This window comes from Charadrius vociferus, unplaced genomic scaffold (genome assembly GCF_000708025.1).
Source record: "Charadrius vociferus isolate BGI_N301 unplaced genomic scaffold, ASM70802v2 scaffold257, whole genome shotgun sequence".
NCBI classification, from domain to species: domain Eukaryota; kingdom Metazoa; phylum Chordata; class Aves; order Charadriiformes; family Charadriidae; genus Charadrius; species Charadrius vociferus.
In genome coordinates, this window is record NW_009649473.1 from 2,716,263 (window position 1) to 2,729,041 (window position 12,779).

Below are 12,779 nucleotides of genomic sequence, written 5' to 3' on the forward strand. Positions count from 1 at the left end.
CCTGCGCAAGCACAAGAAGAAGGGGCGGCAGGCCCGCGCCGCCAACAAGCAGTCGCCCAACCCTTCGGAGACCTCCCAGTCGCCCGGCCGAGAGGTGATGACCTACGCCCAGGCCCAACGCATGGTGGAAGTGGACCTGCACGGCCGCGTCCATCGCATCAGCATCTTCGATAACCTCGACGTGGTGTCTGAGGATGAGGAGGTTCCCGAGGAGGTGCCCGAGAACGGGAGCAATAAGGAGAACACGGAGACCCAGAGCGTCCCGCCTAAATCTGGCAAGCACAAGAACAAGGAGAAGCGCAAGGACTCCAACCACCATCACCACAACGCCTCGGCCGGCACCACCCCCAAGCTCCCTGAGGTGGTGTACCGGGAGCTGGAGCAGGACACCCCAGATGCCCCACCTCGCCCCACCTCTTACTACAGGTATTGTCTGTGGCTGGGATGCGAGGAGGCTCCCAGGGAGCCCTGGCTTGTGCCCTGGGTCTGGAGGCGGAATTGGCCCTGCTCTGTGCAAGTGGCTTGTCTGTGGCTCGTGGAAATGGCCTCTGTCTGCCTCTCCCGGGTCCTACGGAGCTGGCCGTCCCATGGCTTCAGGCTCTCAGAGCTCTGTCTGGCATCACAGCCCGGTTTTGAGGCATCTTTGCACCTGCAGAGTGCTCAGTCACTGTTTAGGTCATTGCTGACAGTTGTATTGCTGTGCTCTTTCCTTGCTGGAGCAGCATAACAAAAAACGAATGTGACCTCCTGCCTTCCCCATCACTCTTCAGAGGTATGCTGGGGTAGCGTTAGAGCCCCCCAGCACCAAGGTGTACCCATAATGATGTGTCTATGTGTGTGTTTAATGTGTCTTGGTTATCCTACGGTTTTCCCATGTGTGATTTGGCGAGTGCAGTGGCCCAAAGTAATACCTCAAGCAGGGAGTTAATGCTGAACCAAAGTAAGACCTGTGTGGCCACCCCTGTCGTCCTAGTTGCCACGTGCCCTGAGAAACCAGCACCGCATTCCAGGGATGGGATATGGTGTTATGGGTTATTTGGTGTCAGGGTGTTGGAAAAGAAACCTCCCCTTAAGGTGTCTGCAATGCCACTTGCTGTGATGGCGGGGGGTGGTTGTCGTCAGTCGATGGAGCAGTAGCCTCAGGGTTACAGCTCTTTCCTCTCTAAGTAACATCCCCTTGCCCGCAACTGAGAGTGAAAGAGAAGGCGCAGCCGCCCTCACTAGAATTAACGAAACATGATGCCTCCATGTCTGGTTGTTACTCAGTCTTGGGCATGAGGCTGCTGTCTCCAGAGCATCTGGCACCTTCTTGGTGGCTCATGCAGACTCCCATCTTGCGCTGATAAGTCTCCAAGGCCTTGCCCGTTAGACGAGTGTTATTTTGTGTGTCGTGCCTAATGCGCTGTTGTGCTGCTCAGGGTGCAGCAGCACCTCCCGCTTCTGCATGCTTCTGCCTTGTCCCTCTTTTTTTATTTAGACTTACAGCTTGGCTGTAGCGTTTAAACATTCCTTCAGCCTTGGCCTGCAGGAGTTAGGGTTCAGCAGCTCTGAGCTCCCACAGGCCGTACCCTCACCCTCCCGTGCTGTCCTTCCAGGTACATCGAGAAGTCGGCAGAGGAGCTGGATGAGGAGGTGGAGTACGATATGGACGAGGAAGACTACATCTGGCTGGATATCATGAACGAGCGGCGGAAGACTGAAGGCGTGAGTCCCATTCCCCAGGAGATCTTTGAGTACCTGATGGACCGGCTGGAGAAGGAGTCCTACTTCGAGAGCCACAACAAGGGGGATCCAAACGCCTTGGTGGATGAGGATGCCGTCTGTTGCATCTGCAACGACGGGGAGTGCCAGAACAGCAATGTCATCCTCTTCTGCGACATGTGCAACCTGGCTGTGCATCAGGAGTGCTACGGGGTACCCTACATCCCGGAGGGACAGTGGCTCTGCAGACGGTGCCTGCAGTCACCCTCGCGAGCCGTGGACTGTGCCCTCTGCCCGAACAAGGGGGGGGCCTTCAAGCAGACGGATGATGGGCGCTGGGCACACGTGGTCTGTGCCCTCTGGATCCCGGAGGTGTGCTTTGCCAACACTGTCTTCCTGGAGCCCATCGACAGCATCGAGCACATCCCGCCTGCGCGCTGGAAGCTGACCTGTTACATTTGCAAGCAGCGTGGCTCCGGGGCTTGCATCCAGTGTCACAAAGCCAACTGCTACACTGCCTTCCACGTCACCTGCGCCCAGCAGGCCGGGCTGTACATGAAGATGGAGCCCGTCCGGGAGACAGGGGCCAACGGTACCTCCTTCAGTGTGCGCAAAACTGCCTACTGTGACATCCACACGCCGCCAGGCTCTGTGCGCAGACTTCCCGCCCTCTCCCACAGTGAGGGGGAAGAGGAGGATGAGGAAGAGGAGGAGGAGGGGAAAGGCTGGAGCTCCGAGAAAGTGAAAAAAGCAAAGGCTAAGTCTAGGATCAAGATGAAGAAAGCACGGAAGATCCTGGCGGAGAAAAGAGCTGCGGCGCCCGTGGTTTCTGTGCCCTGTATCCCCCCGCACAGGTATGACCCACCACCCTCTCTCAGATATGGAGAAACTTCTCCCTTTCTCTGTGCCTTGTGTCCCACTTTCAGCATGGGCGTTATCTTGTTCCTCCTCTTAGCTTTTCGCACAGGTACTTTTTGCTTTGTTCTCGTGGAGGGCTGTTGGTGGTTTCCTCTTGGGGTCCTGCAGAGAGGCAGGGTGATGCACTGCCCTGCAAAGGTGTCTGGGCCCTCAGTGGGGCAGGAAATAGCTGCTGTTAGTTTAACGGCAGAGAATGAACTTGGCCGGACACATCAGGAAGCAGCTGGGGGTTCCCAGCGCTCATTTCCTGTTGTGCTGACCTCAGGTACCAGACTAAACTGGGGAGGGAGGAGGAGGCTGTTCTCCTTTCTGCTGAGGTTTGTTTTCTCCTGAGGCTGTGCTGGGGAAAAGAGGGAAGTGTGGGAGTGATTCAGGCCTAGGAAATGGGCTAGCCCCGGGGGTTGTTTTGGCTCTGGAGCAGGGAGGTCTCATATCGGGATCCCTGTGCCCTGCTGAGCACAGCTCATCCATCCCAGCAACCACTTACCCCTTGCTGGGCTTCCTCAGTGTTCTGTGCTAGTCGCAGGCAGCAACTCTGCCTCGGTGCTGCCTGTTGGAGCAGGGCCGGGCAGCAGCGATGCGCAGGAAGCCTCTGCACAACTGCCTGTGAGGCAGTCTCCTGCTGGAGAGGACCAGGCCTCCCGCCTGCCAAGGGACACGATTGTCTTGAGGTTGGCTTCACAGCACGAGGGCAGCGTAGGTGCTGTCAGGAGGATACTCAAGGCCTTGCCAGGGGTTGTACCAACTCTGAGGGCTCATGGGAAGGCGCAAATGCCTGGTAGTTACAGGTATAATCAACGTGTGTCTCGCTCTGGTCTGATCATTGCGCTGGCGTGCAAATCCTGAAATGAGCATCTGAGCCTTGCCAGAATTTGTCAGTGTAGTTTATAACTCTGGGTGTCCTCAGCAGTGTGCAAAAGCACATAGAAGCATCTTTGAATGGGTTTGGATCTTGCTGTCGCCCTGCAGCAGGCATTGCATAGTCGAAGTGCAGGTTGGGCATGGAAGCATTTGCCTTCGTGGCTGTCAACCGCCACCCGTGACCTGCTGAGCTCTCCTCCTCCCTGCAGCGGGACCTGTGCCAGGAGTGTAACCCTGTGAAGCCCCAGCACTGTCCCTGCTGGCCCATCGAGCATGGCTGTGACAGTGCAGGGACATGGGACTGCCACTTCCCTGCAGACCCTCGAGACCATCAGGGGTCCTGTGCAGTCAGAGGGGACCACGCAGAAGCTGTGGGTTTTGCTCTCTGGGCAGCGTTCCGGTGACTTGTGGAGGCAGGTCTCTGCTACACGGTTGCTGGCTTTTTGCCACAGTCTGTTCGTGTCCCAACCTTATGTTATTGCTCACTCGGGGCTAGCTTTGTAGCCAGAGCCTCTTTTCTCATATGCAGACATGTTGGCAGGCGGTTTGTAGGCTCTTGCTGCTATCATTGTGCTTGCAGTGAAACCCACACTGAGCTAGAAGCTGTTAACCTCTCCCCAGGCCTTCCTGTTGGGATTAATTATTCTTCAAGGGCTGTTGCCAGAATGCCAAATGTCTTCCTGTGGGAGCTGTGCTTGGCTGGCGATGGCACATGAGGCTGCTCTCTCCAGCCTCTTCAGCTGAGGCTGATGCAGGTCGGGTCATCCCCCATGAAGAACTGTCCCTGGGAAACCTGGAGATGCTGGGGGTTTGTCCCTTTGGCTCCCTGCTAGCAGGGCGTCTCTGTCCAACCTTGCTGAATGAGGCTGTCTCATCCTCTCCAGGCTTCCTGCCATTGTAGAGTAGGAAAATACCTTCTGTGGTGTTTTGGGCTGTTAAGAGTAGTCCTTCATGAGCTCAGATAGGAGCCCTGTTGTGCTCATGCCTCTTGTTTGCTCATCAAGCTTTGCCAGGTTTGGTCAAGTTACGAGCTCCTTGGGGCTTGAGTTTGTCTGGTAATGTTTGGCCAGGGTCTTTGTCACCATGGGTGGCCCTCAGCCGGGTAAGTAGTGGTATTGGGATAGCAGTGCCAAATGCTCGCAGTGTTGGGGACTGTGGGAGCTGTTAGAAGTCCAGCCCCGGATGTGGCTGTGTTGCACCCTGACCTGGCGCAGCCTGCCCCAGGTGTTTGCCTGAAATTTGGCAGGAGGTAGAAAGGAAAAATCTGTTTTGGAGCAGCCAGGCTGGATGTTTCCAGGCATCCTCTGTTGTGGCTGTCTCAGGGGTGCTGCTGCCCTGCGTGACTTAGCGTCACAGAAATTCCTGCCACAAGAAAGGGTCTTCTCCACCCAAGGAGCTGCTCAGCTGCTCTCAGGTGGCCTTGCTGCTATGTCCCCCCAGCAAGGGCTTCCCCTGCAGCAGCCAGGCTTGCCTTGTTGATGGAGTCTGTGGTTCCTCTCTCTTCTTCAGGCTCAGTAAGATTACAAACCGTTTAACCATCCAGAGGAAGAGCCAGTTCATGCAGAGGCTGCACAGCTACTGGACTTTGAAGAGACAGTCCCGCAATGGTGTCCCTCTTCTCCGCCGCCTTCAGACACACTTGCAGTCACAAAGAAACTGCGACCAGGTAAGGGCTGCTCATTGGGCTGCTGAGGGGCATCCCAGGTGTGCACGTGTGTGCTTCCTGCGCCTTTGGAGCTGTGGGCTCAAAGCCTTTGCTGCATGCTGTGCCTGCAGGTGCAGAAGAGGGGGCAGGGGTATGATCTCCCAGGTGAGGAAAGGGCAGCCCCAGCTGCTTTTGCTGCTTTACCTTCTCCTCTGCTCTCAGCGGAGATTTGCCAGGCAGTGACGCTTTTGGCAGCCTGCCACAGGAAGGGAATCCTGCCGTCTCATGCTGCCACACAGAAGTTAGCTCCCTCCTCGTGCCTGTGTTTAGCCGGTGGCAATGGCAAACCTGTCAGAAATAGCTCTAGTCTGAGGCTGCTGTGTCAGCAACTGTTGAGAGAGGTGGCCAGAGATCTCCAGAAACAGTCTGGAAGGAACCAAGACCTTGCCTACAGTTTCTGAAACTGCTCCAGGAGTGCTCCCTGTGGGTGCTGCTTCCAGCCTGCTGTCTGCCTCAGCCGTTAGTCAGTGCTTCACAGATGTGAAGTCTCTGGTGCCAGAAAGGAAGATTTTTCTTTTGGCTTCCCGTCTGAGCTCTAAAATCATTTTAATTCGCTGGAGAAGAGTTGAGGCTGCTTCTGCAAATCTTTGGCTATGGCAGAATAAAAATCGGCATTCTTTGGTGCTGCAGAAGTGAAAGCAACCAGAGCTCTGTTCCCTTTCTGCCCTGTTGCCCTTTGCTGGAGCTCTGAGCAGCTGCACAGACCCCGCTACTGTTGATCTGTGCTCTTAGGCAGCTGCAGGCAGGCGGTTGTGTTAGGAAGAGTATTTCCAGAGGCTTAGGACGTCCGTCTCCTGGCATCCTGAGGGCTTGGTGACCAAGGAGCAGGTATTCAGCCCTAGCCAGAGGTGGGACTGTTTCTGAGTCACACGTCCAGGTTACAACAAGGGAACCGGGACCTTCATGCCAGGGAAGAGCCCCGGCCCATGGTCAGGAAGGTGGAGATGGGAACACATCTCCTGTCAGCTCATGGTCTCTGATGTTCCCGCAGAGAGACACTGAGGATAAGAACTGGGCCCTGAAGGAGCAGCTGAAGTCATGGCAGCGCCTCCGCCATGACCTAGAGCGTGCACGCTTGCTGGTGGAGCTGATACGCAAGCGGGAGAAGCTCAAGAGAGAGACGGTAACGATCGTTTGCCCCTCCTTGGGGAGCTGCTGGGGTGGGCATGAGCATGGGCTCTTTAGAGTGCTGAAGGGTGTGTGCCTGGGTCCCCTCGGCCATGCTGCGCCCTGCCCCAGCAGCTCTGAGCAAAGGTGGCTGCTCTGCAAGGCTGAGGTGGGACGCGCAGGTGCTGGAGCCGGTGTTACACCTCTGCTCCCCAGAGATGGGGGTGAGGTACAGTCCCTGCCCCTTGCGCAAGGAGAGGTGTCACTGTCCTGCAGGACTGCACTGCTGCTCCCTGGGGACTGTCCCTGGCGCCTGGCTGCTTGGCAGGGGGCTCAGCCCCACTCTGTTCCTCTGTTTCAGATCAAAGTGCAGCAGGTGGCACTGGAAATGCAGCTGACCCCCTTCCTCATCCTCCTCCGCAAGACGCTCGAGCAGCTGCAGGAGAAAGACACAGGCAACATCTTCAGCGAGCCGGTCCCTCTGTCTGAGGTAACAGAAATCTACGAAGTAAGAACCCCCTCCCCCAGATTTCTACTTCACTCAAACTTGTCCCTTGCTCATGCCAAGGGCTGCCCAGGGCACTCTCTGGTCCAGAAGCTCCCCTGGGCAGCCTGGTGCTGGCTTGCACATCCCAGCACCATTCACCCAAGGGGGGTGCGCAGCAATGCCCCTCCTGGCTGAGCTGAGTGCAGAACAGCTGAGATGGTGCTGGCCAGGAGCACAGTACTTGGCTCTTCCTCTGTGCGTATCGCTGGTGACTCCCCAGTGTCTGTTAGCGGTTGGGGATTTCTGCTGCGAAAGGCAGAATGCCAGCCCTTGGCAGGCGGCACGCTCTTACCTGTCCTCTCGTGAAGGTCTCTGCTAGGTGACAGATTGAGCACAGTACAGAAATGGGTTTGACCCGAGACTGTCGCTGCTGGGGGCAAGGGAAATGATTCCTGAGACCATTATTGAGTCCCCACCTGGAGAGGTGGGGAAAGGCCATGCTGGCTCTGCACGGCTCTGGCAGCAGGTCGGCACAGATGTATTTCGGCAGAGTTTGGGGAGGAAGGCTGTGCGGTCCCACCTGCAGCTGTTGCTGCTGCCTGGACAGTTCTGTTTTACCTGTCTGCACTTACCCTCACCCCCAGGGGCTGTGCTTGCAGCTTCTTCCCCTGGGGAATGCCGTGTAGTGTTCTGGAACCCAGCTGCCTGCAGACAGGAGGAGAGGACGGGTTGCTGGCATGTGCGCTGGAGCCGTAAAAAAGCTTCAGAGTGCGTATCTGCTCTAACATGTTGAGTACAGCACATGGGCTCCCTAGTCCGGAGGCGTTACTGTTCCTCAAGCTGCAAAAGCAGACGGTATTCCCCGATGTGCATTTAGGCAGAACACAGGGAGCGATACCTGATTCCTCTAATGACTGTTTTCTTGGAGCAGGTAATGCTAACTGATGGCTCCTGGGCTCTTAGCTCTGTCTCTTTCCTCATGCAGGTCCCGGACTACCTGGATCACATCAAGAAGCCGATGGATTTTCAGACAATGAAACAAAACCTGGAAGCCTATCGCTATCTGAATTTCGATGACTTTGAGGAGGATTTCAACCTCATTATCAACAACTGTTTGAAATACAATGCCAAAGACACAATCTTCTACCGGGCAGCCATCCGTCTGCGGGAGCAGGGAGGCGCCGTCCTCCGGCAGGCTCGCCGGCAGGCAGAGAAGATGGGCATTGACTTTGAGACAGGCATGCACTTCCCCCATTGCGTAACGGTGGAAGAGGCTCAGGTCCAAGACATCGAGGACGGTGGGTACTCATCCCCTGTCCCGGGGTACAAGGGCTACTCGGAGGTAGAGCCTGGGCAGTCAGGGCACCTGGGGGTCTGGTAGAGCTGCCTCCCATGGGAGGTTCAGTCACACCTGGGCTTTGTCTGGCCGCTCCCTGGAGAAATGGGGGCTTTGCTAGCCAGGTACCTATCAGCCCCATTAGGTTGGTTCTAGGCAGTGGCTTGTCTGCGTGCCCTGCCAGTCCCTCGGTCCCTCGTCCTCCTCTTGGTCAGAGCAGGGGGCTGCCTGGGACGTGGCCTCCCTGGCTGGCATCAGGGATACTGTCACTCGCCCTGTCCCCAGCATTGGCCGTGAGCTGCTGAGGCTCCTGCTGTGCTACCTGGCCAGAAGGATTGATTTCCCCTGGTCAGAGCTGTGTGCTCCCCCTTCTCTCCCCAGCTGCAGGTATTGTTGGCTACCACACAGCTCCTGATACCCATCAGCCAGCTCTTACTGGCCCCGTCATTGTACTTCTGTTTGTCTCTGCTGAGCAGTGGGGAGCACCACCAGAACAGCTTGTCAGAGGATACTTTCAGGGTCCCCCTCTCCTGGCTCCAGCAAGGGATGGGCTCAGTCAGGGGAACTTCCCTGCTCTGTAATGCTTCAGGATCCCTTTGAATCTTGTTTTTCCTCTTACAACCCCCTTTCTTTTTCCTGCTGTCTCCTTGCCCCAGCCGATGGGAACCCTGGTATTCTCCAAGCTGCTGATCAGCCTGCCTTCCCCAGCAGTTCCCAACTGGCTTGCCTCCCACAGGGCTCCTTCTCCAGGTCCTTTAGGGTAACTTGCCATGTTCACAAGTGTTTGGTAACATGTCAGCTACTTCCCTCCTGTGGGGAACTTGGATTGCCCCATGCCCTTTCACATAAAGGAGCTCCAAAGTGTTCCTGATTTCCTTCATCCGTCTGCTCCCCTTTGCTCCCCCAGAAGATGTGCGGCTGCTGCTCTCAGAGAATCAGAAGCACCTGCCCTTGGAGGAGCAGCTGAAGATCCTGCTGGAACGGCTGGATGAGGTCAACGCTGGCAAGCAGAGCATAGGACGGTCCCGCCGGGCCAAGATGATCAAGAAGGAGATCACAGTCCTACGGCGTAAACTTGCTCACCCACGGGACCTGGGCCGAGATGGGCTGGAGCGGCACAGCTCCTCTGCCAGGGGAGTCCTGCAGTCGCACAACCCCTGTGAGAAGGACCTGCAGACAGACAGCGCTGCAGAAGAAAGCAGCAGCCAGGAGACTGGCAAAGGTACTGGTCCCTTCAAAATACTTCCAGTTTGGGGGAGCGGTGGAGAACCGCCTGTGGATGGGCTTGGCTGGGGGAAAGGCTGCCCTGCCAGGTACCCCCCGAGGCAGGAGGGCCATGTGGGCAGCTCCCCACACACATCTCGCTCTTTGCTTCTCCTGAGGAGCAGGGCAGATGGCCTCTGGCGGGGCAATCCCTTATCTCCTGTTCCCCTGCAGGGGTCCCTCATTTCCCGTAGGGGTGGGTGCAGAGTACAATGTCTGTGCCTCCCCGAGCTCCCTCCTGGTGTGCCCACCTGAGGCCGGTGCTCTGCTGGATAGTTTGTAGTAAGCTGTGCCTGCCAAGCAGGGGGGTTGGCAGCTGAAGGAGGCCACCTCCTGCATCAGGGACAGCCACAGTCTGGTGTGCGTTTGCCTCTGGGGAGGGCTGGCAGGTTGCTGGTGTTCGCAGCTGCGGTCAGTGTTCACCCAGTGAGCTCACCTCCCACGTGGCAGAGGAACTGCATGTCGTTCCAGAGACTGAGAGTCCCAGCTGTGTGATGTGGGGCATGAGATGGATTATTTTCTCCTGCCAGCTCTGCCACACTGCTTGGTTTCTCTAGGGGCATTATGGAGCAGGCTGCCTTCGGTGTCCCTTCCTGCTTGGGGGCACAGCAGGGAGTTGGAGCAGCACTGACTGCCGAGCTCCAGGTGCCCTCCTGGGGCTGGGAACTGAACGTCAGCCAACCACCAGCTCCGTGCTCTCCTGGACCGAGATGCTGAGCTGGGCTCCATGGGGAGCACAGCCAAAGCTCCAGGCAGAGCTGCCAGGTGTCACTGGGAGTTTGCCACCTCTGCATCTCAGTCGTGCTCCGCTAAGCACTGGGAAAAGAAGGCTCTTCTGCAAACAGGGATCATTTTAGGGCCTTTGTCTTTCAAGAGTGCAGTGGAGCATGTGCTGCTACATGTCACAGGAAAAGTTTATTCCTACTTCCTTCCTGTTCCTGACTTCTGTTTCTGTGAGGTTGCTACCTGGGACAAAGGAGGGTATCCCTGGATGGTGGAGTGTTCTTTGATGTCCCCATCTAGCTTTTACTGTCAGCAGACTGGATAGTTTGACCCTGAGGGCGCAGGCATGGTAAAGGTCGGGATGGTGGATCTTCTGAGATAACATTCCTGAGAAATGAAGCTGTTCAGTGCTGGTGCTGCCATGTGGTCCCTGCCAGGTCCCACGGGCTGCAGCCGATGCTTTCTCTCGCTTCCAGGTCTGGGTCCCAATTCTTCTTCCACCCCAGCACACGAAGTTGGGAGGAGGACCTCAGTGCTCTTCTCCAAGAAGAACCCTAAAACTGCAGGCCCTCCAAAACGTCCAGGACGCCCCCCGAAGAATCGAGACAGCCAGATCACTCCGGGGCACGGGAACAGCCCTGTCGGGCCTCCCCAGCTCCCGATAATGGGGTCTTCCCAGCGGCAGAGGAAGCGAGGACGAAGCCCGCGCCCCAGCTCCAGCTCGGACAGTGACAGTGATAAGTCCACCGAAGATGCTCCTATGGGTAGGTGTAGTAGCTCCCCCTGCCCAGCCAGGTGGCCGCGGCCCCGCCTGGAGTGTGTGGTGGGGTCCCCAGGGGTTGTAACGCTCTTCTGGTGGGGTGTTTTGCAGACCTGCCAGCCAACGGTTTCAGCAGCGGGAACCAGCCAGTGAAGAAGAGCTTCCTGGTGTACCGCAACGACTGCAATCTTCCCCGGAGCAGCTCCGACTCGGAATCCAGCAGCAGCAGCAGCAGCAGTGCCGCCTAGGACCGGACCAGGGACCATCCCTGGCCTGGCTCTGATGTCACTGGTGCTGCCCAGAGTGGCAGTGGGTGGCTCTCTGCTAGACAAGGAGCACGTTTGACAGTACCTATCTCATTCACCCTCCTGTGGCCTGGCTGCTGGTAGCTAAACCCTAGAAAACTGTGGGGTTTGTGCCCTTTTTTTTAATGTGAAACCTGAAGGTGTGAGTGTGCAGCAAAGGGCTAGTAGGGACCATGAACTGGGGAATTCCCTCCTGTCACAGCGGCTGCCCCAGTATCAGCCCTTCCACAGCTAGCTCCAGCAGATTCCTGCCTGTGGCCCTGATCTGGAGCAGTGCACAATTTCTGCATCCTCCCAGGTGAAACTGGGTGAGGGTCTGGCTGGCGCCCTGGCAGAAGCACCATCCCACCTTTTTTCCTGTTACCTTTGCTGAGTCCGTCCCAGTGCTGAGGCCAGCGGTTGGAGCCCACAAGCCGTGGCATCCCGCACAGCTAGCTCCAGCAGATTCCTGCCTGTGGCCCTGATCTGGAGCAGTGCACAATTTCTGCATCCTCCCAGGTGAAACTGGGTGAGGGTCTGGCTGGCGCCCTGGCAGAAGCACCATCCCACCTTTTTTCCTGTTACCTTTGCTGAGTCCGTCCCAGTGCTGAGGCCAGCGGTTGGAGCCCACAAGCCGTGGCATCCCGCCACGCTGGCCCTCTCGAAAGCAGTTTCTGAAAGCTTAATGTGGCTCCTACTGACAGCTCTGCTCCCTCTCTCCATAGCACAACGCCCTCCAAGCAGGGCAGAGGGAAGCCCTCCTTCTCCCGAGTGAACTTCCCAGAGGACAGCAGTGAGGACACGTCAGGGACCGAGAACGAGTCCTACTCCGTGGGCACAGGGCGAGGTGTGGGGCACGGCAGTAAGTACTGTGCAGCTGTGAGCCCGGCTGGTGCTGGTGCGTGGTGAGGGCCACACCTAACTCCCCTCTCTCCTCTCCTTCGGCACAGTGGTGCGTAAAGGCATGGGACGTGGTGCAGGGTGGCTGTCTGAGGACGAGGATTCCTCCCTGGATGCCCTGGACCTGGTGTGGGCCAAGTGCCGGGGGTACCCCTCCTACCCGGCGCTGGTGAGTACTGCCGGCCACATGCTCCCACCTGCTGTTGGGGCTTCCAACACCCACATCCCCCTGTGTGGGGTCCCTGTTCCCTTCTCAGCCCCCTCCCCTGCTCTTTCGGCAGATCATCGACCCCAAGATGCCACGGGAAGGCATGTTCCACCACGGCGTCCCCATCCCCGTGCCCCCCTTGGAGGTGCTGAAGCTGGGGGAGCAGATGACTCAGGAAGCACGCGAGCACCTCTACCTTGTCCTCTTCTTCGACAACAAGCGCACTTGGTAAGGCCGGGGCGCTGGGGGCTTTGGGGGGGGGTTGTCTAGAGACGATTGTAACCCTCAAACGAGGTGGCCTCCCGCTCCCCGCAGGCAGTGGTTGCCCCGGACGAAGCTGGTGCCTCTGGGGGTGAACCAGGACCTGGACAAGGAGAAGATGCTGGAGGGCCGCAAGTCCAACATCCGCAAGTCGGTGCAGATCGCCTACCACCGCGCCATGCAGCACCGCAACAAGGTGCAGGGCGAGCAGAGCAGCGACTCCAGCGAGAGCGACTGAGCCGGCCGCTCGCCCCGCCGCACCTCA

General features: G+C 57.6%; 1 protein-coding gene across 1 annotated transcript; it reads left to right on the plus strand.

Annotated features, from left to right (window-relative positions):
• Nucleotides 1-7: 7 nt before the first annotated feature.
• On the plus strand, nt 8-12,752 carry BRPF1 (bromodomain and PHD finger containing, 1). Its single transcript, XM_009889878.1, is given in 13 exon segments — nt 8-426; nt 1,596-2,555; nt 4,990-5,146; nt 6,177-6,308; nt 6,654-6,800; nt 7,765-8,077; nt 9,023-9,337; nt 10,578-10,865; nt 10,973-11,117; nt 11,868-12,007; nt 12,096-12,214; nt 12,327-12,481; nt 12,569-12,752. Coding segments are annotated over 13 exon segments (3,384 nt in total). The 5' UTR covers nt 8-97.
• Nucleotides 12,753-12,779: the final 27 nt, after the last annotated feature.